The sequence below is a fragment of the Canis lupus genome, chromosome 7 (assembly GCF_048164855.1).
Source record: "Canis lupus baileyi chromosome 7, mCanLup2.hap1, whole genome shotgun sequence".
Lineage (NCBI taxonomy): Eukaryota > Metazoa > Chordata > Mammalia > Carnivora > Canidae > Canis > Canis lupus.
Genome location: NC_132844.1, coordinates 71,459,181 through 71,481,676, shown reverse-complemented (window position 1 = coordinate 71,481,676; position 22,496 = coordinate 71,459,181). Strand labels below are relative to the sequence as shown.

The following is a 22,496-nucleotide window of genomic DNA, read 5'->3' as shown; positions in this document are numbered from 1 at the left end:
GGGGTGCTCTGTCAGCAGAAGCTGAGGGGGAAGTGAGGCCTAGGACAGGAGGAGGAGGGAATGAGGAGAAAGGGGAAGTTTAGGGGGAGGGCTCAAAGCAGGCTGATGGGAGAGGAAAGCCAGCAGACGGAGAGCACTGGCTTGATCTCTATCCACCTGTCTACCGGCCTCTCCATCAGCATCTGCTGAGCTATGAGCCAAACCAGGGATTTACAGGGTAGGGAAAAGTAGAAGAGGCAGCACCTAAAATGAGGGCAAGGAGATGGACAGACCTGGGGGGCGGGGGCAGGAAGGTTGTGAGCAAGCCCAGGAGGGCAGAATTGTGATGACCCTGGGCCAGTGTGTGGCTAAGAAGAGGGATGGGTAATGGGGGGTGGTAAGGAAACATTAACCTTTGTGCCCCCTCAGGAGGAAAAGCCTTCGGGCTCCTGAAGGCCCAGCAGGAAGACAGACTGGATGAAATCAACAAGGTAAAAGGAAGATCTAAGGGGGCCAGAGGGGGGAGGGAACCAGGGGACCTATCCTGGCTCTTGCTTTCTCCCACAGCAATTCCTGGATGATCCCAAATATAGCAGTGATGAGGATCTGCCCTCCAAACTGGAAGCCTTCAAGAGTGAGGGGAAAACTGCAGGGGCTGAGATGGGGGGTAGGGGGTGAGGAGGGTACAGTTTCCTCAAGAACAGAGAAAGGACAGCAGAGACAGAGTCTACATGTATGGTGGGGAAAAGAGAGGCTGCCTCTCCTGCCTTCCTGGTTGCAGTCTCTTCCCTTGGGCTGCCCCTCTCAGCACCCTCTCTGGTTCCCTGTATCTTAATAGGGCCCCTCAAGCCATCCAGCACTTACCCTGCCTGCCCCATCTCCCCCTTCCATGTCTTCCCCTACCTAGTGCTAGGTCAGCAGCCCCTTTCTCAAGTCCCTGCCCTGCTCCTGCCTGAGACCCTCCAGCCAGCACTTACCCTATCTGCTTTCTCCCCTCACCCAGAGAAGTACATGGAGTTTGACCTAAATGGAGACGGAGATATCGGTGAGAAAAGGGTGTTCCAGGGAAGTGTGTGGACCCAGGAAGAGGGAGGTCTCCCCTGGAGTGCTACATTCCTGGTGGTTTGGGAGAGGGTCCAGCTCCTAGAAGAGGAACTAGAATGGAAATGTGAGGGTAAAGACAGAGAGAGAGAGAGAGAGGGACTCCCTTCTTCCACCCTCCTTTTGCGCTTCTAGATATCATGGCCCTGAAGCGAATGCTGGAGAAACTTGGTGTCCCCAAGACCCATCTGGAGCTCAAGAAATTAATCAGGGAGGTCTCCAGCAGCTCTGGGGAGACCTTCAGCTACTCTGACTTTCTCAAGATGATGTTGGGCAAGAAATCTGCCATCCTAAAAATGTGAGAGTCCAGTTTCAACCTCTACTATGCTTACCTGTTTTCTCCTCCACCCTCCCCCATCCCCAGGCTCACCTACACATTACTCAGTGTCCATTTCTTTCCTTCTTTGAGGGACCGTTCCACATTCCTGTCCCTATCTGTTGTTCTGGTCTCCACACACCCCCAGCACTGCCATCCTTGCTCTTCTTCCCCCTCCCCCTACCATAATGACCACTATCCTCTTCCAGACTTTCACAGCAGCCTGAGATTTATTATCCCGAGAAGACTGACCCCTGATCCCTCTGTCTCTTTCTATCTCAACCAGAATCCTGATGTACGAGGAAAAAGCAAGAGAACAGGAGAAGCCAGCAGGTCCCCCAGCTAAGAAAGATATCTCTGAGTTGCCCTGAATTGTGGTAGGGGAGATGTGGTGGGATTTATGGGGCTTCTAATGACTTCCACATAGAAAAGGACACAGAATTGTGAGCCGGAGGTACACTAAATTAAATAAACTATCCTTCTTCAGATCAAGTTAGCTTGGTCTCCATTTGGCGGGGATAGTTTTCCTGGGTTTGGGAAGAAGTGAAGCACCTTTGACGAAAAAGCAGCAAGGATTTGCCGATATGAGCAATCCATCCACAATTTTGTAACGTGTGAACTACAGTAGATGGTTTTATACTCCAAGGGAGATTCCAGATATATGATAGTCTGGATCTCAAGGAATTTAGATGGGACAAAAGGACATGTACAGACAAAAAAAATATTGCCCAGACCCATGGGGAAGAGCAAGGATCATCTCTGTTTTTGTTTTTTTTTAAGATTTATTTATTCATAAGAGACACACACACACACACACAGAGACTGAGAGACAGAGACACAGGCAGAGGGAGAAGCAGGCTCCATGCAGGGAGCCCGACGTGGGACTCCATCCGGGGTTTCTAGGATCATACCCTGGGCTGAAGGTGGCACTAAACTGCTGAGCCACCCGGGCTGCCCTTATCTCTGTTTTTAAAAAGATTTTACTATTTTTAAGTAATCTCTACACCCAACGTGAGGCTCCAACTCACAACCCCAAGATCAAGAGTCATATGCTATATTGACTGAGCCACCAGGCACCCCAAAGAAGGATTATCTTGAACCAATATTCTCCATCACTAGTCTTTGTTACCTAACAAATCACTAAGCCTCTCTGAGTCTTTCATCAGAAAATAGGGATGATATGACCTCACACCACCGACTGACATATCATAAGCCCTCAATAATGTTTAAAACTTGAATAAATGGATGGATGGGTGGATGGATGAAAGAACTAATGTTATTAAAAAACGGGATCCCTGGGTGGCGCAGCGGTTTAGCGCCTGCCTTTGGCCCAGGGTGCGATCCTGGAGACCCGGGATCGAATCCCACGTCAGGCTCCCGGTGCATGGAGCCTGCTTCTCCCTCTGCCTATGTCTCTGCCTCTCTCTCTCTCTCTGTGTGACTATCATAAATAAATGAAAAAAAAAAGAACTAATGTTATTAAAAAAAAAAAAAAGAACTAATGTTATTGAGTAAAGCCTGATAATTCAAGTGTTAAATAAGTCATGGAGGTCCTTTTAGGGGACAAGCTGCAGAAACTGAATCTAATGAAGGGAGAGGGGGCTTGTATTTGGAGGATATTGAGAACAGATACTGGGGATACAGAAACCCTGGATGGGATCCCTGGGTGGCGCAGCGGTTTGGCGCCTGCCTTTGGCCCAGGGCGCGATCCTGGAGACCCGGGATCGAGTCCCACGTCGGGCTCCCGGTGCGTGGAGCCTGCTTCTCCCTCTGCCTGTGTCTCTGCCTCTCTCTCTCTCTCTGTGTGACTATCATAAATAAATGAAAAAAAAAAGAACTAATGTTATTAAAAAAAAAAAAAAGAACTAATGTTATTGAGTAAAGCCTGATAATTCAAGTGTTAAATAAGTCATGGAGGTCCTTTTAGGGGACAAGCTGCAGAAACTGAATCTAATGAAGGGAGAGGGGGCTTGTATTTGGAGGATATTGAGAACAGATACTGGGGATACAGAAACCCTGGATGGGATCCCTGGGTGGCGCAGCGGTTTGGCGCCTGCCTTTGGCCCAGGGCACGATCCCGGAGACCCGGGATCGAATCCCACATCGGGTTCCCAGTGCATGGAGCCTGCTTCTCCCTCTGCCTGTGTCTCTGCCTCTCTCTCTCTGTGACTATCATAAATAAATAAAAATTAAAAAAAAAAAAAGAAAAAAAAGAAACCCTGGATGGCAGAAAGAATTAAAAGGCCAATCTCAGGGAAGGCAGGAACCTCAGAGTTCCTAAAATTTCAGTGAAGCTATTCCTGGACCTTTCCTCCAACAGGTCCAGATGAATTAACTCTAGCCATCTCCAGTCACTGGATACTATTCAGATTTCCTGACATTCTGGAAAGAGATAATCCAATTAGCCCAGCTTGTTTCACATACTGAGGACAGACTGTTGGCTCTTCTCAGTGGTGATGCCAGGTTGGCCTCCTAAAAAGTGCTACAGTAACTATATAGGACTTCAGATGAGGAAAAGATCACTGCAAGTTGGGTAAAATATCTGAAAATAATGAAATCAATAGCTAAACTTATTGAGAGTCCACTCTATACTGGGTATTATCCTAAATGCCTTCTATGTATTAATTCTCTTAATCTTTGCAACAACCCTGGTGATACCAAGGAGGATACAAAGGACCTGGAGCTTAAAACACTCATTCATTCAGCATAAATACATTAGGTTCTATTCATACATCAGACCATTATTATACAGCAACGAGAAACTACAACGACATGCAGCAACGTGGATGAACCTCCTTAGTGTAATGTTGAGCAAAAGAAGATAGACACAAGAGGACCCTTATGATATAATTCCATCTGTATAAAGTACAAAAATGGGTAAAACTAATATATGTTGTTATAATTCAAGATAGTAGTTAGTTTTGAGGGAGGGCAGTGACGGGAAGAGGCCCTCTGGAGGCCTTCCATGGTACTAGTTAAGGTTCTATTTTCGGCTACATGCTCTGCTTAGTTTGTGACAATTTATCAACAATCAATCGATCAATAAAATATGCTTTTGATAAAAAAGACTTTAAAAATCGTTTACTGGGCATAGGTGCTTGGGATATGAGGGTCAATAAAACAAAGACCCTTGCCGGGATCCCTGGGTGGCACAGCGGTTTAGCGCCTGCCTTTGGCCCAGGGCGCGATCCTGGAGACCGGGGATCGAGTCCCACGTCGGGTTCCCAGTACATGGAGCCTGCTTCTCCCTCTGCCTGTGCCTCTGCCTCTGTCTCTGTGTGTGTGTGTGACTATCATAAATCAAAAAAGAAAGATCCTTGCCATTGTGAAGTTTACATACTATTGTGGAAAATGGTGTGGGAGGAGGACAGACAAACATCATTTAAAATGTATATGATAAAAAAATAAAAAATAAAATGTGTATGATATTAGAAGATAAAGTAGAGCAGGTTAAAGGGGATCAGGGGTAACAGGATGGGCAGGGAAAATTAAAATTTTGAGCAATCAGAGTAGGCCTCACTGAGAAGATGACCAACACTGAACAAAGACCTCATGGAGGTAAAGGAGTGAGGCATGGGGGTTTCTGGGGGAAGAGTCAACTTGGTGGAGGAAAGAGAATCAAAGGGCTCCAAGATGTGATATGCCTGGTAGAGGTAGGGAGAGTAATAAAATCAGAGGGCCCGGATGGCTGGGTGGCTCAGTGGTTGAGCATCTGCCTTTGGCTCAGGTTGTGATCCCAGGGTCCTGGGATCTATCGAGTCCTGCATCAGGTTCCCTGGGGAGAGCCTGCTTCTCCCTCTACCTATGTCTCTGCCTCTTTCTCTGTCTCACATGAATAAATCTTTTTTAAAAATAAAATGTTTTGAAGGTCTGGAGATGAAATGTTCAGTGTTGGACGTACTGAATTTGATATGATCTATTAGGTACCCAAGAGGAGGTGTCAAGTACATGGCTGTGTATCCAAGTCTGGAGTTTGGGAGAGAGGTCTGCAGTGAAGGTATGCATGTGGGGAGTCATTACCACATGAATGCTATTTCAAGTCAGGAGACTGATATCCTCCACACACAAGTGGTAAAAGATTGGGGTGAAGGTTTGACTGGAGTTGGTTTAAGAATGAATGACAGGATGGAAATTGGTGACAGTGACTATGGATAACTCTTGCAAGAAATTTTGCTGTGGTAGGTGACCAGGGAGAGGGGAAAAGGGAATGATTTTGAATGCTTAAGAACTGAAGTCATCTCAACTATCTTAATAAGCCTCAAGATAAAATTCTTTATCTGATTCTTGTTAATTTTTCTCCTCTCAGGCAGTCTCTTAATCTAGTCACACCAGCCTAGGCACGGGACCCTAAAACCATGCCTCTCATCACCACTTCACTAGGCCTGAGCTGTGCACTGTCTCCTCAAACTTGGGTAAATCCTAACTAGTTATTCATATATCTTAGTAAGAGTCACGTTTTTCTAGAATCATCTCTGAACCTCTCCAAGCAGGATCTGGTTTTGTTCCTCTACTTCCATAACATATTGCGGGTATCTCCGGGGCCTTCGAAACATAGTTGCCGAACCATCTGCGGAATGGGTAGCAGGTCTGATTGGGGTACAGTAACAGAAGACAAAGGAGGGAACTAGCACATTTCGTAGAATGAAACCCATTGTGAAGAGAATACGAACTGCCAGCAGTACCAGATATACAAATATATTCAGGAAAACTGTTATAAAATTAAATGTGTCTTATTCATGGGCTACCGATTTGTTGATTAAGAGGTCGTTCCAATCCTATCTTTGTTCAAATGATTTGCACGTATTATGCAAATAAATAGAACTAGCAAAAGAAGATCTCCCAAGCCGGGGGCCGACGACCACGCCCCTGGGCCCTAGGATTGGCCGTCTAGCCACCTCATTTGCATGACGTGATTTAATAACTACAAGGTCCCGCCTCTCCGTGCTTTCACTTCTCGCGAAAGGACGCGTGAGTTGGGACTCTTCCTTGGTTACGTAAGCTCCGCCCCCCAGCTGCTAATCCCTTCCGCCCGGTGCTTTCGCTCCGTCTACTCCGCCGAAAGCTCTACTACCCTTGCATCGTTTCCCTCCACTCTCCGCGTCCCTACGTCTCTCAGCTCTCATCTTTCCACGAACACACGACGTATGCCCCGCCCCTTCCCCTCCTCAATTCGTCGTGCAAATCCTGCGCCCTAACCGCCGGGACGACCGGCACTGCATTCCCGCCCCCTCTACGCCTCTTAACGGCTGACGCCGGGGGCTTGTCTCTTTAGCCAACCGGCGTCCTAGCGCCTGAAAGTCCTTCCTTTTTATGCAAATAACCTGTGCCTGCTCCGCACGCCTTGCTTTAAAAAAAAAAAAAAAAACTAAGGACAGCCCTCGAAGTAAAGGAGGCTAGGGAAGATGGTGCCCCGCCCTTTATGCAAATCAGGGGGCGTGCCATGCGCCGAGGGAGGCGGGAGGTGGGGGGGGTGCTCCCGGGGGCGGCGGTTGCCCGGATGGGCCGTTAGTCGGAGCCCAGCCGCGGAGTGAGCGAGGGAGACGGGAGGAGCCGAACCCGGCGCCATCCGCCGCCATCCGCCCCCGCCCCACCGCCATCCCACCTCGGGGAGCCCCTAGGCCCCGGTCCCCGACCCCCGCGCACCCGGCCAGGTGAGTCTGGGGAGCCGAGTGCTAACCCCCCTTTCCGGCGCGGGAGCGGTGGCGGTGGCGGCGGCGGCGGCGGCGGCGGGCCGGGGGAGAGGAGAAGCTGCCATTAGCCGCCGCCATTTTGTCCTCCTGCTGCCGGGGCCTGCCTGCCCCTCCCCCTCTGATACCCCAGCTTGGTACCCGCACCTCCAACCCCTCACCCAGAGTCCGTGGCGTGCCCCTAACCACCCGCCTTCCCGGGTTCATGGGGCGACCCCTCTCCTGGGCCCCTGGCTCCCCTCTCCTAGCTGCACTGTTAGCCTCTTCACCCCAATCTGTGGGTCCCCTTCCTCGCCGCCACTCTGGTGGGCCGCGCCCGACGATCCTCGGAGCGTCTCCTTTCCTCCATATTGGGCCACCCTCCCATCACCCAGTGCTCGGGTTCCCCGTTCTTGACGCCCCTCTTCGCCTCGAGTCACTCCCACCCTAAAACCCTGCTTTTATCCTACATCGTTGCTTTCTACGTTCTTCAGCCTTTCTCTGCTTTTGTATTTTCCCTATTTTTATTTTCCTTTCTCTTCTCTATTTGAACCCCCCTTTTTTTCTTGGGTCTCTTGACATTGCCTTCTTACTTTGCTTTGTATCTTTTCTTTACCATTTCTGGTTGAGTGTATGATTTCTCACCTGCTTTCGTGTTGTCATCTTTTATTAGTGTTACTCCACCATTTTCCTAACCTTTTCCATCATGTATTTATCTCCAAAGATTGGAGTCTTTCAGCACCTACACGGCAACCCCCATTCCTTCATCTTACCTATTTTAAAGTTCTTGGTTTTCATCCTGATTTTACCGAGTTTTTATCGTGGGCCTGCCTGGATTTAACACCACCTCCCATGTCTTTCCTGTACATCATTCCTTCCTATAAATGAATGCCTGGTCACTCAGGAACCGACTGACGATGCAGAGTTCGGCCTGCTTAGGGAGGAAGGGATAGTGGGGAGAGAAATGACTGCTGATGGACATTCTTACTGAGGGTAGGAAAATGAAGTAGTTTCTGGCTTTGGCCCCATGGTTACAATGTGCTTGAGGTGGCTCCATAATGTATTGTTTTTCTCAAATCTGCATAGCGTAAGCCAGAGCCCACCAGTGTTTATTTCGTTTGGAGACCAGATTTTTTTTTCCAAGAGCTGGGATGGGGGCAAGTGGGAAAAGATGGAGTGAATATTCCAAATACTTGGGGTTCTGTAGCTTGGAAGTATATAGAGCCCCAATTCCATGAGGAATTTTCTGCCACTAGCCCCCAGTCTGACTGAGCAAGCTTGTAAAATCGTTAAACTCCTGGCATACCTTCGTGCAAACCTCCCCAGATGGGAGTGAGGCTGCTGGGAAAGGGCACAGTTAGGGAGCTGGTGTCTGATAAGTCAGAAATTGAAAGCTCTGTTCCTTGCAGGATGGAGTTCCTATGCCTCTTTCTGGTTTTCTCTGGGACTGGGACTTGCCATGTTTTATCATACATCTCTGGAATGTTTTTTGTGGAGGGAGAAGGGATTATTACTTGCGATAATGAAGCAGCAGCTACTTTTTATAGGCTGGCACCAAAAAAGAGTGTATACTACTAGGAGGATATTGGATTTTTTATTTGGATTTCCTTGGCAAGAGGTATCTGGGGGGAAGAGGAACCATGGCATTTGGGCTCTGTGGGAGTTGCTTTTAAGGGACTGGGGAGTTTGAATTAGGCTAGAGGAAAAGACAGAGGGCCACATATTTGGGCCCGTAATGAAAAATGAAAAGGAGCATCTGGATTTCTCTTGGAGTCAGTAAAGGAAGCAGAGACTGAAACACCTTGTGTCTGGCCCACAGGCTCCGGCACGTTTTGGGGGAGGTGCCTGCAGGACCCAACATACTCAATGAGCTTCCAGCGCAATGTCCGATCGCTCGGGGCCGACTGCCAAGGGGAAGGATGGAAAGAAGTATTCCTCGCTCAACCTGTTTGATACATATAAGGGCAAGTCCTTAGAGATCCAGAAACCTGCTGGTGAGGGTCCTCCTAAGATGTTCCTAATTCCCAAAGGCTGGGCATGAATGGGGCATACATTTTAAAGTTCTTTGAAGGGAAACGGTTGAGGTACAAGTATCTGAAGACTAGAGGATTACTAAAGACTTTCCAGCTTTATCTTGGGTCCCATAGGGGACATTGGGCTTTGGATGGACACCAGTTACCCTCCTACAAAGGCATGTCTGTAGTTCCTTGTCTTTGGACATGTAAGAATTGGAGGCAAAGAAATGTGGACTTGGAGAAGTCTGGGGCCAGCTTGCTCCCTGCAGGCTCAAGATGAACCATCCAACAGAGAAGTATCAAGTGTAATGCATCTTAGTGTTTCCACTGGAATTTCAGAGATTGCTGAGGACAGAGGCAGGAGTGGTTTCTAAGAGAAGTTGGTAACGATATTGAGGTATAAATGGGGCCTAGGGTAGGAAACTGTCAGATCACCCACCTGGGGTGTTTTTACCCTCCCCATCTTTTCTCCAGTTGCCCCTCGCCATGGCCTGCAGAGTCTCGGGAAAGTTGCCATTGCCCGGCGTATGCCACCCCCAGCCAACCTTCCAAGCCTGAAAGCTGAGAACAAAGGCAATGACCCCAACGTCTCACTAGTGCCGAAAGACGGAACAGGATGGGCAAGCAAACAGGAGCAGTCCGACCCCAAGAGGTAGACAGAGGCCTGGGGGACCCAGAGTGATAAGTATTTTAACTTTGAACTTCAGGATGGATCGGAGACTAGTCTAGCCCAGCCACCTAAGCTCCAGAGACTGAGGGAAGCTCCTTTCTTGGCAATGCGAGGGCTCCCATTAGAGGTCTCAGGAATGACACTTTTAGCTTTGTGTCAGGTTGAAGGAAAACAACAAACAGATGACACTGTATGTGGGGTGACTAGGTTATAGTATTTTGTCACAAGTGCTTGCGAATAATAACACATGGGCTTGGGTCTACTTTCTGTCCTCCACCAATTGGAGAAGTAGGGGAGGCATCTCAGGTTCCAGATAATCTTTCTGTTCTACTATCCTCTTAGTTCCGATGCCTCAACCGCTCAGCCGCCGGAATCGCAGCCACTGCCGGCTTCACAGACGCCTGCCTCCAACCAACAGAAACGACCCGCAGCAGCCCCCGAGGTATGAGGAACTGGATGGCATCAAAGGGCTGGTGGCTAGAACGGTTTGTAGTTCCAATACCCACATCGCTGTTTATTATTTCTCTGCTTCCTCAGAACACTCCTTCGGTTCCAAGCGGGGTAAAGTCCTGGGCACAAGCCAGCGTCACCCATGGAGCACATGGAGATGGTGAGTGCAGGGCTGCTTGGGGAGCTTGCTCTGTGCACTGTGGTAGGCAGGAGTGTTCACTCACTTTAGCAAAGTGTTTTCAGTCCTCTGGCTAAATTTTGGTCCTCATGTTCAGTTTCATGGATCACGTAAGCCGAGGGTGAGGGTATCCCAGGACTGACCTTGTTTCTTGGGGAATGAATACACAGTGTAATAGTGCATGAGTTTGAAAAAAATTTGATGATTTGGTACTGATCAGCCTTCAGTTTTTTAGTATCTTCTCAGTAAATGTGATTTTTTTTTTTGGTTTGCTGTTCTGCACGCCAACAGGTGGAAGGGCATCAAGCCTACTGTCACGATTCTCTCGAGAGGAATTTCCGACCCTGCAGGCGGCTGGCGACCAGGACAAGGCTGCCAAGGAAAGGGAGTCTGCCGAACAGTTGTCTGGGCCCGGACCAAGCCTCCGCCCCCAAAGTGAGTGGTTGCCATTTGGGAGTTGAATTGGGGGGTGGGTGGTTATATTTTGCCCAGAACAATACCTTAGTCCATCTCAGAGCTAAGTGTTGGCTTATTCACCTTGTTCCTCATCATTTTTGGCTATGTTCTTCTTTGTCTTCTTCAAAATACAGATTCTACAACTTGGAGGGACGGAGGCGGGCGTGGCCCTGATGAGCTGGAGGGCCCAGACTCCAAACTTCATCACAGCCATGATCCCCGGGGGGCGCTACAGCCTTCGGGCCCGCCCCAGTTCCCTCCCTACCGCGGAATGATGCCGCCCTTCGTGAGTGTGCATATCTTATTTTGGAGTGGTTGCACTTGAAGCTGGAGAGTTAGCAGTTAGGACTTAGCCTTTGAAGGGGACAGGGAGGATAACAGGTTTAGGGAGCTGGCTGCGTATTTGTCCCTCTAAGCAGCTACTGTTGGGCCTTTTTGCAGATGTATCCCCCATATCTCCCGTTTCCTCCGCCCTATGGACCCCAGGGGCCTTACAGATACCCTACTCCTGATGGGCCCAGGTGAGTAATCCAGGTCTGGGCTTGTGGTTGGAGACAAGGGAAGCCTCTTAGGAAGGAAGATGGTCTTCTAGCCTAGAGGCTGAGTCTTGTATGTGGTTCTATAACATGCCATCTTTTACTCTCTCTCCATTTGTCTTTTCACACACAGCCGTTTCCCCCGTGTGGGGGGTCCTCGGGGTTCAGGGCCGCCAATGCGCCTTGTAGAGCCTGTGGGTCGGCCTTCGATTCTCAAAGAGGATAATCTCAAAGAGTTTGACCAGTTGGACCAGGAGAATGATGATGGTTGGGCAGGTTAGTACATATGAAGGATGAAACGTTTTGGTTTCAAAAGGCAAAATCTGATGAGTAAACAGGGGATTGTGTGGGAGAAAAAGAGACGCTGAAGGGTAGGGCAGACACATGGCGGAAAGCCAAGTTCTGGTAAAGAACTGAGATATGGGAACGCGAAGACCCACACTGTGGCTTCATTCAGAGGGGTTTGGTGTTGGGAGTGCATCGCACTGTGTAATATTAGACCCCTTCCTGTGTTCCGAAAGTTATGAGATTAGAGAACAGAATGCTTGGGTTATCAGTTTTCACTTTCCCCCCACAGGGGCCCACGAAGAGGTTGACTACACTGAAAAGCTCAAGTTCAGCGATGAGGAAGACGGGCGAGACTCTGATGAGGAGGGAGCTGAGGGCCAGTGAGTTAGGGGGCTCAGTTTCTCTTGCAGTAATACCCTCTTAAAGGAGCTGGTTTCTAACTGATTTTAATTCCACTGTTGGTCTCCTCACAGCAAGGAGTCCCAATCAGCTGCTGGTGAGGAACGGCCCCCTGAAGCAGATGGCAAAAAGGGCAACTCCCCCGGCAGCGAACTGCCCCCTCCCAAGACGGCCTGGGCAGAGACCTCTCGGCCTCCAGAGACAGAGCCGGGGCCTCCTGCCCCAAAGCCTCCCCCACCCCCACCTCACCGGGGCCCCGCCGGGAACTGGGGCCCCCCTGGGGACTACCCAGTGAGTGTCTACAATGAGGGGTTGAGAAGGGTCAGTTGTGGGAGAGGAGTGTCGGCTGAGAAGTTGAAGCACTAGTAATTGAGAAAGCTGGAGGGAGGGTCAGGAATGGGCTACAGGAAGTGTAAAGCAGTGGAGCATCTCTGAAAAGGTTTGGAGCCTCTTTGGTGTTAGAGGATTCTGGATTAAAAGAAATTGGGATGCTAGTGAGGAAAAACGAGGCCTGGGTATTTGGGTCTCTGAAAGGAGCGAAGAAGTAAGAATAGGACAAGTTGGTCCCTACCCAAAAAGGCCACCAACCCAAGGCCAGTTCCTGCCCCTACAGCTAGAGACAGTTGATCAGTATGTGACAAAGATAAGAAACTTGATGACTGATACCTCTGGCCCTGACGGGTCTGCCCATTGACAGGATCGGGGGGGCCCTCCTTGCAAGCCCCTAGCACCTGAAGATGAGGATGAGGCCTGGCGGCAGCGGCGAAAACAATCTTCATCTGAGATCTCCTTGGCCGTGGAGCGGGCCCGGCGCCGGCGTGAAGAGGAAGAGCGTCGCATGCAGGAGGAGCGCCGGGCAGCCTGCGCTGAAAAGCTCAAGCGACTTGATGAGAAGTTTGGGGCACCTGACAAGCGGCTCAAAGCAGAGCCTGCTGTCCCACCTGCTGCTGCTGCTGCTGCTGCTGCTGCTGCTGCTGCTGCTCCTGCCCCAGCTCAGCCACCTGCAGTCCCCAAAGAAAATTCTGCACCTCCAGCTCCTCCACCCGCACCAGCCCCGACACCAGAGAAAGAACCAGAAGAGCCGACACAGTCCCCCCCTTTCCAGTCCACCCCCACTCCAGGTGTGGCTCCAGCTCCCACCCTGGTGAGTGGTGGTGGCAGTACCAGTAGCGCCAGCAGTGGCAGCTTCGAAGCCAGCCCAGGTATGGTGATGGGGATAGGGTACTACCAGGTGTCACATCTTTTCTCTTGGGGCTGAGGGTGCAGGTGGTATGGATGGGAGGCAGTTGTTTCAGTTTATTGGATTATCAGTGGCAGAGAAAAGGAGTCCCTTTGCGCGTGTGGGTATCTATCTAAGGTGGGAAAGGTTTTACTATCTGCATTCCTGGATGAGTAGTGGTCTGAAGCACTTGCCATTAGGTTAGCATGGAGTGAGACTGAAGACAGTGTCTGTTTTGGCGGTTTTTTGGGAAGTTCACTCCATCATCATTGGCTCTTGAAGTAAGCGCTTATCTTTAGAGAGGGTGCTCTAGAGTTGAGTGCCTGGAGGTGTTTTGTGGCAGGTCTCTCCACAAACTCGTTCACTCTGATTATCTTTTTGTCGATGCAGTTGAACCGCAACAATCCTCAAAAGAGGGTTCTGAACAACCAGAAGAGGTTCCCTCTCCTGCCACGACCCCTGCCCCAAAGGTGGAACCCAAAGGTGATGGGGTCGGTCCCACCCGACAGCCCCCCAGCCAGGGCTTGGGCTACCCCAAATACCAGAAGTCATTGCCACCACGGTTCCAGCGACAGCAGCAGGTGAGAGCATTTTTTCCCTTGGTAAGAGCGATTTCCCTCCCTGCTCCATGTGTACCTGTTCTAAGGTGTCAGCTTGAATCCCTCTACTATTACTGTCTCCAGTGTGTCATCCTGGCTTTTATTTAGTCCTGATCTTTTATTTTTTATTTTTTTGAGTCCTGATCTTTGTTACGTCTGTGTGTTAGCGTTGTTTCTGGGCTGGTTTTTTCTGTTAGGGGCGAGGCAAGGGTTTTGATGGCCTCTGTTGTCTTTCCCCAGGAGCAGCTTTTGAAGCAGCAGCAACAGCAGCAGTGGCAGCAGCATCAACAGGGTTCTGCTCCACCTGCTCCGGTACCACCATCACCACCGCAACCTGTGACCATGGGGGCTGTGCCAGCTCCACAGGCTCCGCCACCACCCCCCAAGGCCCTGTACCCAGGTGCTTTGGGCCGGCCCCCACCCATGCCCCCGATGAACTTTGATCCCCGCTGGATGATGATACCTCCTTATGTGGATCCCCGGCTCCTCCAGGGCCGGCCCCCTCTGGACTTCTACCCTCCTGGTGTGCATCCCTCTGGTAAGGGCCTTTGAGGGGTGGGTAGGGGACGCTGCAGTCCCAGGAAATTGCTGTGGACGAAGGGCCCCTGGGTAAGGAGGGAGGGTGTGTGCTTAATGTTGCTGAGATTGCTCTTTGTTTCAGGAATGGCCTTAGGAAGGAAAAAGGGGGCTTTCATTGGCCAGATTTATTGGGGGGGGGGGCAATTCATTGATTCATTCATACACTTGATTTTAGACAGAAGGCCAAGAAGTGATCATCAATTCATTCATAGGGAAGCTGAGTGTATCAGATAACACTTTCAGGGGAGCATGTCAGGACCAGACTTGCAGGGAGTAAGAGCTGGAGGAGTAGACGTCGACGTGACTAACAGAAGTAGATGGGGGGAGAGATGCTTTTTGAGCTGGATGGCCTATCACATAGAAGAGGGCTAGCTTTCTCGTCCGTCTTGTTTTCTTAGGCTTAGTTCCCCGAGAGCGCTCAGACAGTGGGGGTTCAAACTCAGAGCCATTTGAGCGTCATGCACCTCCCCTCTTACGGGATCGGGGCACCCCACCAGTGGATCCAAAGTTGGCCTGGGTAGGAGATGTCTTCACCACCACATCCACTGACCCCCGCCCGCTTACCTCCCCACTGCGCCAGGCTGCCGATGAGGATGACAAGGGGATGCGGTGAGTCTGAGCAGTGGAAGTGGGTGCATTGCCAGTGAAAGGATTTGGGCTAGGAAAAGAGGACCTTGGGATTATTGGTTAGGTGACAGGAATAAACATTAGAGGAGTGTTGGGGTACTAATAGTGTTCTCTTTCTCTACCTAGTTCTGATTTTTCTCATTCTAAGTTACTTAATTTTCATTTTTTTGCGTGTCCCTTTTTAGGAGTGAGACCCCTCCAGTACCTCCCCCACCACCCTATCTGGCCAGTTATCCAGGCTTTCCTGAGAATGGAGCCACTGGGCCCCCAATCCCTCGCTTCCCTCTGGATGAACCCACTCCCCCAGGGTCCCGTCCACTCCCCTGGCCCCCAGGCAGTGATGAAGCCACTAAGATACAGGCTCCACCACCCAAAAAGGATACCCCCAAGGAGGAGACTCCACAGCTGATGGGGACAGAAGCCAGCCGAAAGCCTGCCCGAGGAGTTGGAGGCCAAGGCCCCCCCCCACCTCGCAGAGAGAGCCGCACTGAGACCCGCTGGGGCCCTCGCCCAGGCAGCAGTCGTCGTGGGATCCCTCCAGAGGAACCAGGGGCCCCTCCCCGCCGGGCTGGGCCTATAAAGAAACCCCTACCACCTACAAAAGCTGAAGAGCTGTCTCCCAAGCCTCTGGAGCAGAGTGATGAAAGCCCCAAGGTTCCAAAGCCAGAGCTCCTTAAGACGGCAAAGGGGAAGATGGGGGTCCCCAAGGAGACCCCACCTAGTGGGAATCTTTCCCCTGCCCCTAGGCTTCGGAGGGATTACTCCTATGAAAGAGTGGGTCCTGCCTCTTGTCGGGGCCGGGGCCGAGGCGAGTATTTTGCCAGGGGGAGGGGCTTTCGGGGGACTTACGGGGGCCGGGGACGGGGAGCCCGAAGCCGAGAGTTCCGCAGTTACCGAGAGTTCCGGGGAGATGATGGGCGTGGAGGTGGAGCAGGGGGACTGAACCATCCTCCTCGAGGTCGCACTGCCAGCGAGACGCGAAGCGAGGGTTCAGAGTACGAAGAGATCCCCAAGCGGCGCCGACAGCGGGGTTCAGAAACGGGCAGTGAGACCCACGAGAGCGATCTGGCCCCCTCAGACAAGGAAGCTCCCCCCACCAAGGAAAGAGTGCTCACCCAAGTCTCTCTTGCTCCTCCACCATCAGGAGCCCCTCCTTCACCAGCCCCAGCCCGCTTTTCGACTGCCCGAGGTGGGCGCGTCTTCACTCCCAGAGGAGTGCCATCACGCCGGGGGCGAGGGGGAGGGCGGCCCCCTCCACCCATTTGTCCAGGCTGGAGCCCTCCAACCAAGTCCCTGGCTCCCAAGAAGCCTCCAGCAGCTCCTTTGCCACCAAATAAGGAGCCTTTGAAAGAGAAGCTGATCCCAGGGCGTCTGTCCCCCGTGACCCGGGGAGGCAGCAGTGGAGGCAGCAACATGGGTATGGGTGTGGAAGACGGAGAACGGCCCCGACGGAGGCGGCATGGGAGGGCTCAGCAGCAGGACAAACCGCCTCGGTTCCGGAGGCTGAAACAGGAACGAGAGAATGCTGCCAGAGGGGCAGAGGGCAAGGCCTCTTCCTTAGCCCTTCCAGCCCCCAGCTCTGGAGCAGAGGAGACACACACAACAGTGTCTGTGCCCCCACCCCCTCGCCGGGCAGCTGCCAAATCTCCTGATCTGTCAAACCAGAACTCTGATCAAGCTAATGAGGAATGGGAGACTGCATCAGAGAGCAGCGACTTTGCCGGTGAGCGCCGGGGGGACAAGGAGGCTCCCCCACCAGCACTGCTGACCCCCAAAGGTGTGGGAACTCCTGGGGGCAGCGGAGGTGGAACCGGACCAGGCATTTCAACCGTGTCCCGTGGAGATCTGAGCCAGAGAGCCAAGGATTTGAGCAAGCGGAGCTTCTCAAGTCAGCGGCCAGGCATGGAGAGGCAGAACCGGCGCCCGGGCCCAGGCAACAAAGCTGGCAGTGGTGGCAGCAGCAGTGGAGGAGGTGGTGGGGGACCTGGAGGAAGGACCGGCCCAGGGCGAGGGGATAAGAGGAGCTGGCCCTCTCCCAAGAACCGGAGGTGGGTAGGGACAGGCTGTTCAGTTTATTTTTAAGGTGGAAGAGGGGAGAGAACCTGAAGGGAAGGTTCAGTTGATTGCGGTGAAGTTTGATATGTGAGGGTGAGGGCACAGGGGCTGCTGGGCACCAAACACCTGTGTCTAGGGAAAGTAACTGGAAAGCAGTTGATTGAGTCAGGAGCAACCGTGTCTTTTCTGTTCTTTGTTTTTCACCGTATAGCTCCAGGCACAAGGATTTCATTAGACGTAGTTGGGAACACCTGGGTTTTAACAGGCAAGAGGAAGGGGTTATAAGATTGACTGGTAGGGAAGGAGTTAACAATTCCAGAAATATCCTAGCTAAAGTTCTGTTCGTTTTCTTCAGCCGACCTCCAGAGGAGCGGCCCCCAGGGCTTCCTCTGCCTCCTCCACCCTCCAGCAGTTCTGCTGTCTTCCGCCTGGACCAAGTTATCCACAGCAACCCCGCTGGCATCCAACAGGCTCTGGCCCAACTCAGCAGCCGCCAGGGGAGTGCAGCTGCACCAGTGGGCCACCCAAGGCCCAAGCCTGGGCCTTCCCAGACCCCTCAAGGCCCCTCCACTCGGCCCCCAACCCGATATGACCCTGAGAGGGCCGCTAACAACAACAGCGTTAGTTCAGGTAAGCTGGAGGGGCCGAGGGCAGGAATGTCTCCATCCCCAGGGAAGAAGATCCGGTGGCAGAGGGGGAAGAGTCTGGCCAGGGGACCTTGACGCTGGGTGCCTGTACTGGACAAGGGTGGAAAGATTGGGAGCCAAGTAGCAGGAAAGGCTAGGCTCAGTGGTAGCGCAGAGTAGAAGCTGACAGATACTGCCTTTTTCCCAGACCCCCACTTCGAGGAGCCAGGGCTGATGGTGAGGGGGGTGAGCGGGACTCCCCGGGACTCTGCCGGGGTTAATCCCTTCCCCCCAAAACGACGGGAGCGGCCTCCCAGAAAACCAGAGCTGCTGCAGGAGGTGAGGGATGAAGCTTGAGCTTGTGCTTTACTGCTCTATAGTCCTTTTTTGTCTTTTCTCCATTGTCCTGTTCTCATCTCTGTGTCCTCACCCCAGATTCTCAGTATTAGTCCCTTTCTGCCCCATACCTCACTCCGGCCCAGGCTCTTCCAGTCCCCGGCCCCCACCTCATTCATGTTTTGTTTCTGGCTTTCCTCACCTTTAGGAATCTTTGCCACCTTCTCATAGCTCTGGTTTCTTGGGCCCCAAGCCTGAGGGCCCAGGCCCTCAGGGAGAGTGCAGAGATACAGGGACAGAGGCCCTGACCCCACACATCTGGAACCGTTTACATACTGGTAAGATGGAGTGGTAGCAGGGGAAGGGCTCTGTCAGAGGGCCAAGAGGGCAGCCTCGGGATGGTCTCTCACTTCTGTCTGGTCCTCTTCCCAGCCACTACCCGGAATAGTTACCGGCCTGGCTCCCTGGAACCCTGGATGGAACCCCTGAGCCCTTTCGAGGACGTGGCTGGAACAGAAGTAAGTGACAATGGGAGGGAGTATCAGAGCTGGGATTCTTCTCCACCTGTTCTGGGTGTCCGGGCTATGCAGTCACGTAGTTGTGTTATTTGTCAAACATCAGTCAGGTATTAGGGTGCTTTCCACCTTGACTTAACTGATTCCTTCTCCACTCCTCTCAGATGAGTCAGTCTGACAGTGGGGTGGACCTGAGTGGGGATTCTCAGGTGTCATCAGGTCCCTGCAGCCAGCGAAGTTCCCCTGATGGAGGACTCAAGGGGGCAGCAGAGGGGCCTCCCAAGCGGCCTGGAGGCCCCTCATCCCTGAATGCTGTTCCTGGTGAGGGTCCACCTGGCTCTGAACCCTCTGAACCTCCTAGGAGACGGCCACCTGCTCCCCATGATGGGGACAGAAAGGTAAAAAAAAAAAAAAAAAAAAAAAAAAAAAAAAAGATAAAAGAGGAATATTCTTGAGACTCTGAATTTGGCCTTATGTTTTTCTCCTCCTTCCTGTTCTTGTGTGTCCTGGACATTCCTTCATTTGCCCAAATTTCCTTTACTTCCCCAACCCAGGAGCTGCCCCGGGAGCAGCCTCTGCCCCCCGGCCCCATTGGCACAGAACGATTGCAACGTACAGACCGAGGCCCAGAGACTGGCTCCCTCCGGCCATCCCATCGACCTGGTCCCCCCGTCCAGTTTGGCACCAGTGACAAGGTGTGCATGGGCAGGATCTGAGCACCTTGGGTGGAGAGGAGGAAAGGATTGGAGGTGGGATGTGGAGGATATGCATCTTGAACCACAGAATGATCTCCTTTGCATCACTACCACAGGACTCAGAGTTGCGCCTAGTGGTAGGAGACAGTTTAAAAGCAGAGAAGGAGCTAGCAGCATCAGTTACCGAGGTGAGTGGGACAATGAGAGCTTGGTGGAAAGGTCTTCAGTTATGGAGATGATGGCTGGGTGTGACCTCGATGGACGTCAGGGAAGCTGACTTTGCTTCTGACCAGGCTTCTTTACAGGCCATCCCCATATCCCGAGACTGGGAGCTGCTCCCCAGTGCTTCTGCCTCGGCTGAGCCACAATCCAAGAACCTGGGCTCTGGGCACTGTGGCCCAGAGCCCAGCTCCTCAGGCCAGCGCTTGTACCCAGAGGTCTTCTATAGCAGTCCCGGGCCTCCCGTTTCCCAGGTAAGTGACCTGCCTGCTTCCTATCCCATGAACCCCTTCTGCCTGCTGTCCCTCAAAATCCAATCTTCCAATTTGTGTAGTTGTAAAACATTTATAGTTTTGTTTTGCTTCTTGCTTTTACTGTAGTAGGTGGGGTGGGCAGTCTTTTCTTGACCAGAAAAACTGGAGCTATTCCAGCCTTGCCCCTCCCGCAGGTCTCGGGAGGAGCCATAGACTCTCAGTTACATCCCAACAATGGAGGTTTTCGTCCTGGGACACCCTCTCTTCACCCTTACAGGTAAGATTGGATGCCTGTGGATCTCAGAAGGAAATGAACTGTGTTTCAGTGGGGAGGCCTGTTTCAGGGGTACCAGAAGCTGGTAGACTTTTAGCTCAGAACAAAGGAGTAAGTGATTCGGGCTTCCTGACTCCTTCCTCTGCACCTAAATTTTGCCTCCCTTCAGATCACAGCCCCTGTACCTCCCCCCGGGCCCAGCGCCCCCCTCAGCACTGCTTTCTGGGGTAGCTGTCAAGGGCCAGTTTTTGGATTTCTCTGCACTGCAAGCAACAGAGCTGGGGAAGTTGCCAGCTGGAGGAATCCTGTACCCTCCACCTTCCTTCCTGTACTCTCCAGCTTTCTGCCCCAGCCCTTTGCCCGACCCACCTTTGCTTCAGGTGAGAGATGGGCAGGTGCTGGGCTTTTGGGGGGTTAGGGGTGGCGGGGGGATGCTTTTGGGGCAGTTGACATTGCTCCCTGTTGTCCCCAGCAGGTGCGCCAGGATCTGCCATCCCCTTCGGATTTTTATTCTACTCCTCTGCAACCCAGTGGCCAAAGTGGCTTCCTCCCCTCAGGGGCCCCTGCCCAGCAGGTAACTTTTGTCCTGCCACTCACCCTTCATTCTGTTTCTCTATTCAATCTCTGGTTTATTTGTCTGATTGTATTTTTGGTTTTCTGATATTCTTTCCTGCCCTCGACACCCCTCCCTCATCACCTGTATTTCTTATTGTAGATGCTTCTACCCATGGTGGACTCACAGCTGCCTGTGGTGAACTTTGGCTCCCTGCCACCAGCGCCACCTCCTGCCCCACCGCCCCTTTCTCTGTTACCTGTGGGCCCTGCTCTGCAGCCCCCCAGCCTGGCTGTACGACCCCCACCTGCTCCTGCTACTCGGGTGCTGCCTTCACCTGCGAGACCTTTTGCCCCTAGCTTGGGGCGAGCAGAGGTAAGGTACAGGAACTGAAGTGTTAGGGATCTCCCAAGAGCTAGGCGTGGGGATTCAGTATCTCAGGATCAATTGGGTTGAAAGGCAGGAGGCTCATGAATTTTTTTTTCTTTCAGCTGCACCCAGTGGAACTAAAGCCCTTCCAGGATTATCGGAAACTGAGCAGCAACCTTGCAGGACCTGGATCATCACGTACTCCCCCATCTGGAAGGCAAGAGGAGGGTGTGGGGATGCAGATTACCCATCCATATGGCTTTCTTAGGGGACCAGGGAGCAGGTTAGGCTTGCCTCAGACACCCTTCTCCTTTAGGTCCTTCTCTGGCCTGAATTCCCGTCTCAAGGCCCCGCCTTCTACCTACAGTGGAGTCTTCCGCACCCAGCGCATCGACCTCTACCAGCAGGTGAAGGAAAGACCCCTGTGGCCCCAAGTCTGAATCCAAGAGTTACCATCTGAATTCCTGTCTTTCCATCCCTGGCATCCCAGTAGGACTTATTTTTGCACATGTGCCTGTTCCCCAGGCCTCTCCACCAGATGCCCTGCGCTGGATGCCGAAGCCCTGGGAGCGGACGGGGCCACCTTCTCGAGAGGGGCCTTCCCGACGGGCAGAGGAGCCTGGGTCCCGAGGGGACAAGGAGCCTGGATTGCCCCCATCCCGCTGAGGGAGTTCCCCTTGCCCCCCACCCCCCGGGGCTTGTATATAGATTATAAATATATAAGGGGGAATGGGGGAATGGGGTGGGTGGGGAGGGGTTGTGGGGCTGGGGCCTCGCTTCCCCTCCACCCCCCTCCCCTGGTCCCCTATCCCTGGGGCCGTTTGTTAAAAAAGAGTAATAAAAGGATTAAAAAAAATTTCTGGAATGATTTTGGGGATGGGTTGGTTTTTGATCTCTTCTGGCAGTATAGTGCTCAGGGATCTGTAGAGAGGTTTTAGGGAATTTACTCCCCCCAATGATGTTTTAACAAGCGGTCTCAAATCTGTTCTGTTGTATATTGAAGTCTCACGGGCTGGGAATTAGAGCTGGCCTTCACTGGTGAATGATTCGTATGCCATTGAGTGAGGTCTGCTGGCTACCAGTCTGCAGCTGGTGGCTAGGCTGGTGCCACAGGTCTACCGTCGTGTGTCTGGGGCTCTGGTGTTTATCTCAAGGGTAGAAAAAATCCCACTGGGTTGTCAACCAGTGTCTGGTTTGTCCAGCAAGGTGGTAGAGTCCCGGAGATCCCTGGGTGGCTCAGTGGTTTAGTGCCTGCCTTTGGCCCAGGGCGTGATCCTGGAGTCCCAGGATGGAGTCCCGCATCAGGCTCCCGGCATGGAGCCTGCTTCTTCCTTTGCCTGTGTCTGCCTCTCTCTCTGTGTCTCTCATGAATAAATAAAATATTTAAAAAAAAAAAAAAAAAAAGGTGGTAGAGTCCCAGGGCCTGCTACGTCCGAGTTAGTGTTCCAAGAGGTCCCAGCGGAAACTGTGAAGCCTATGACCTGGCCTTAGTGTGGCTTCTGCCACACAGTCTCAGCCCAGC

General features: G+C 52.2%; 2 protein-coding genes and 1 non-coding gene across 6 annotated transcripts; all 3 read left to right on the top strand.

Annotated features, from left to right (window-relative positions):
- Window positions 1-59: 59 nt before the first annotated feature.
- On the top strand, window positions 60-1,888 carry AIF1 (allograft inflammatory factor 1). Its single transcript, XM_072833756.1, has 6 exons — window positions 60-217; window positions 409-470; window positions 547-613; window positions 983-1,024; window positions 1,216-1,378; window positions 1,683-1,888. Exons 1-6 carry the CDS (start codon window positions 193-195, stop codon window positions 1,765-1,767), a joined length of 444 nt encoding a protein of 147 aa, XP_072689857.1. The 5' UTR covers window positions 60-192; the 3' UTR covers window positions 1,768-1,888.
- Window positions 1,889-6,902: 5,014 nt separating this feature from the next.
- Window positions 6,903-21,690, top strand: PRRC2A (proline rich coiled-coil 2A). 4 transcript variants are annotated; one of them, XM_072833755.1, is made up of 31 exons: window positions 6,903-7,047; window positions 8,882-9,056; window positions 9,552-9,729; window positions 10,090-10,189; window positions 10,285-10,357; window positions 10,667-10,810; window positions 10,966-11,117; window positions 11,273-11,352; window positions 11,501-11,643; window positions 11,945-12,035; window positions 12,129-12,345; window positions 12,752-13,256; window positions 13,664-13,854; window positions 14,113-14,410; window positions 14,850-15,060; window positions 15,264-17,126; window positions 17,489-17,763; window positions 17,968-18,098; window positions 18,304-18,433; window positions 18,528-18,613; window positions 18,775-19,008; window positions 19,165-19,305; window positions 19,422-19,493; window positions 19,611-19,778; window positions 19,973-20,055; window positions 20,222-20,432; window positions 20,528-20,626; window positions 20,768-20,980; window positions 21,097-21,191; window positions 21,291-21,381; window positions 21,500-21,690. In XM_072833755.1, exons 2-31 carry the CDS (start codon window positions 8,945-8,947, stop codon window positions 21,638-21,640), a joined length of 6,528 nt encoding a protein of 2,175 aa, XP_072689856.1. In that variant the 5' UTR covers window positions 6,903-7,047; window positions 8,882-8,944; the 3' UTR covers window positions 21,641-21,690. The 4 variants fall into 4 exon arrangements, with proteins under 4 accessions (XP_072689856.1, XP_072689855.1, XP_072689854.1 ...); XM_072833754.1 differs by having other exon boundaries at window positions 20,525-20,626; XM_072833753.1 differs by having other exon boundaries at window positions 19,599-19,778.
- On the top strand, window positions 9,241-9,371 carry LOC140637445 (small nucleolar RNA SNORA38). Its single transcript, XR_012034559.1, has one exon. It is a non-coding gene; the product is annotated as a small nucleolar RNA SNORA38 (small nucleolar RNA).
- Window positions 21,691-22,496: the final 806 nt, after the last annotated feature.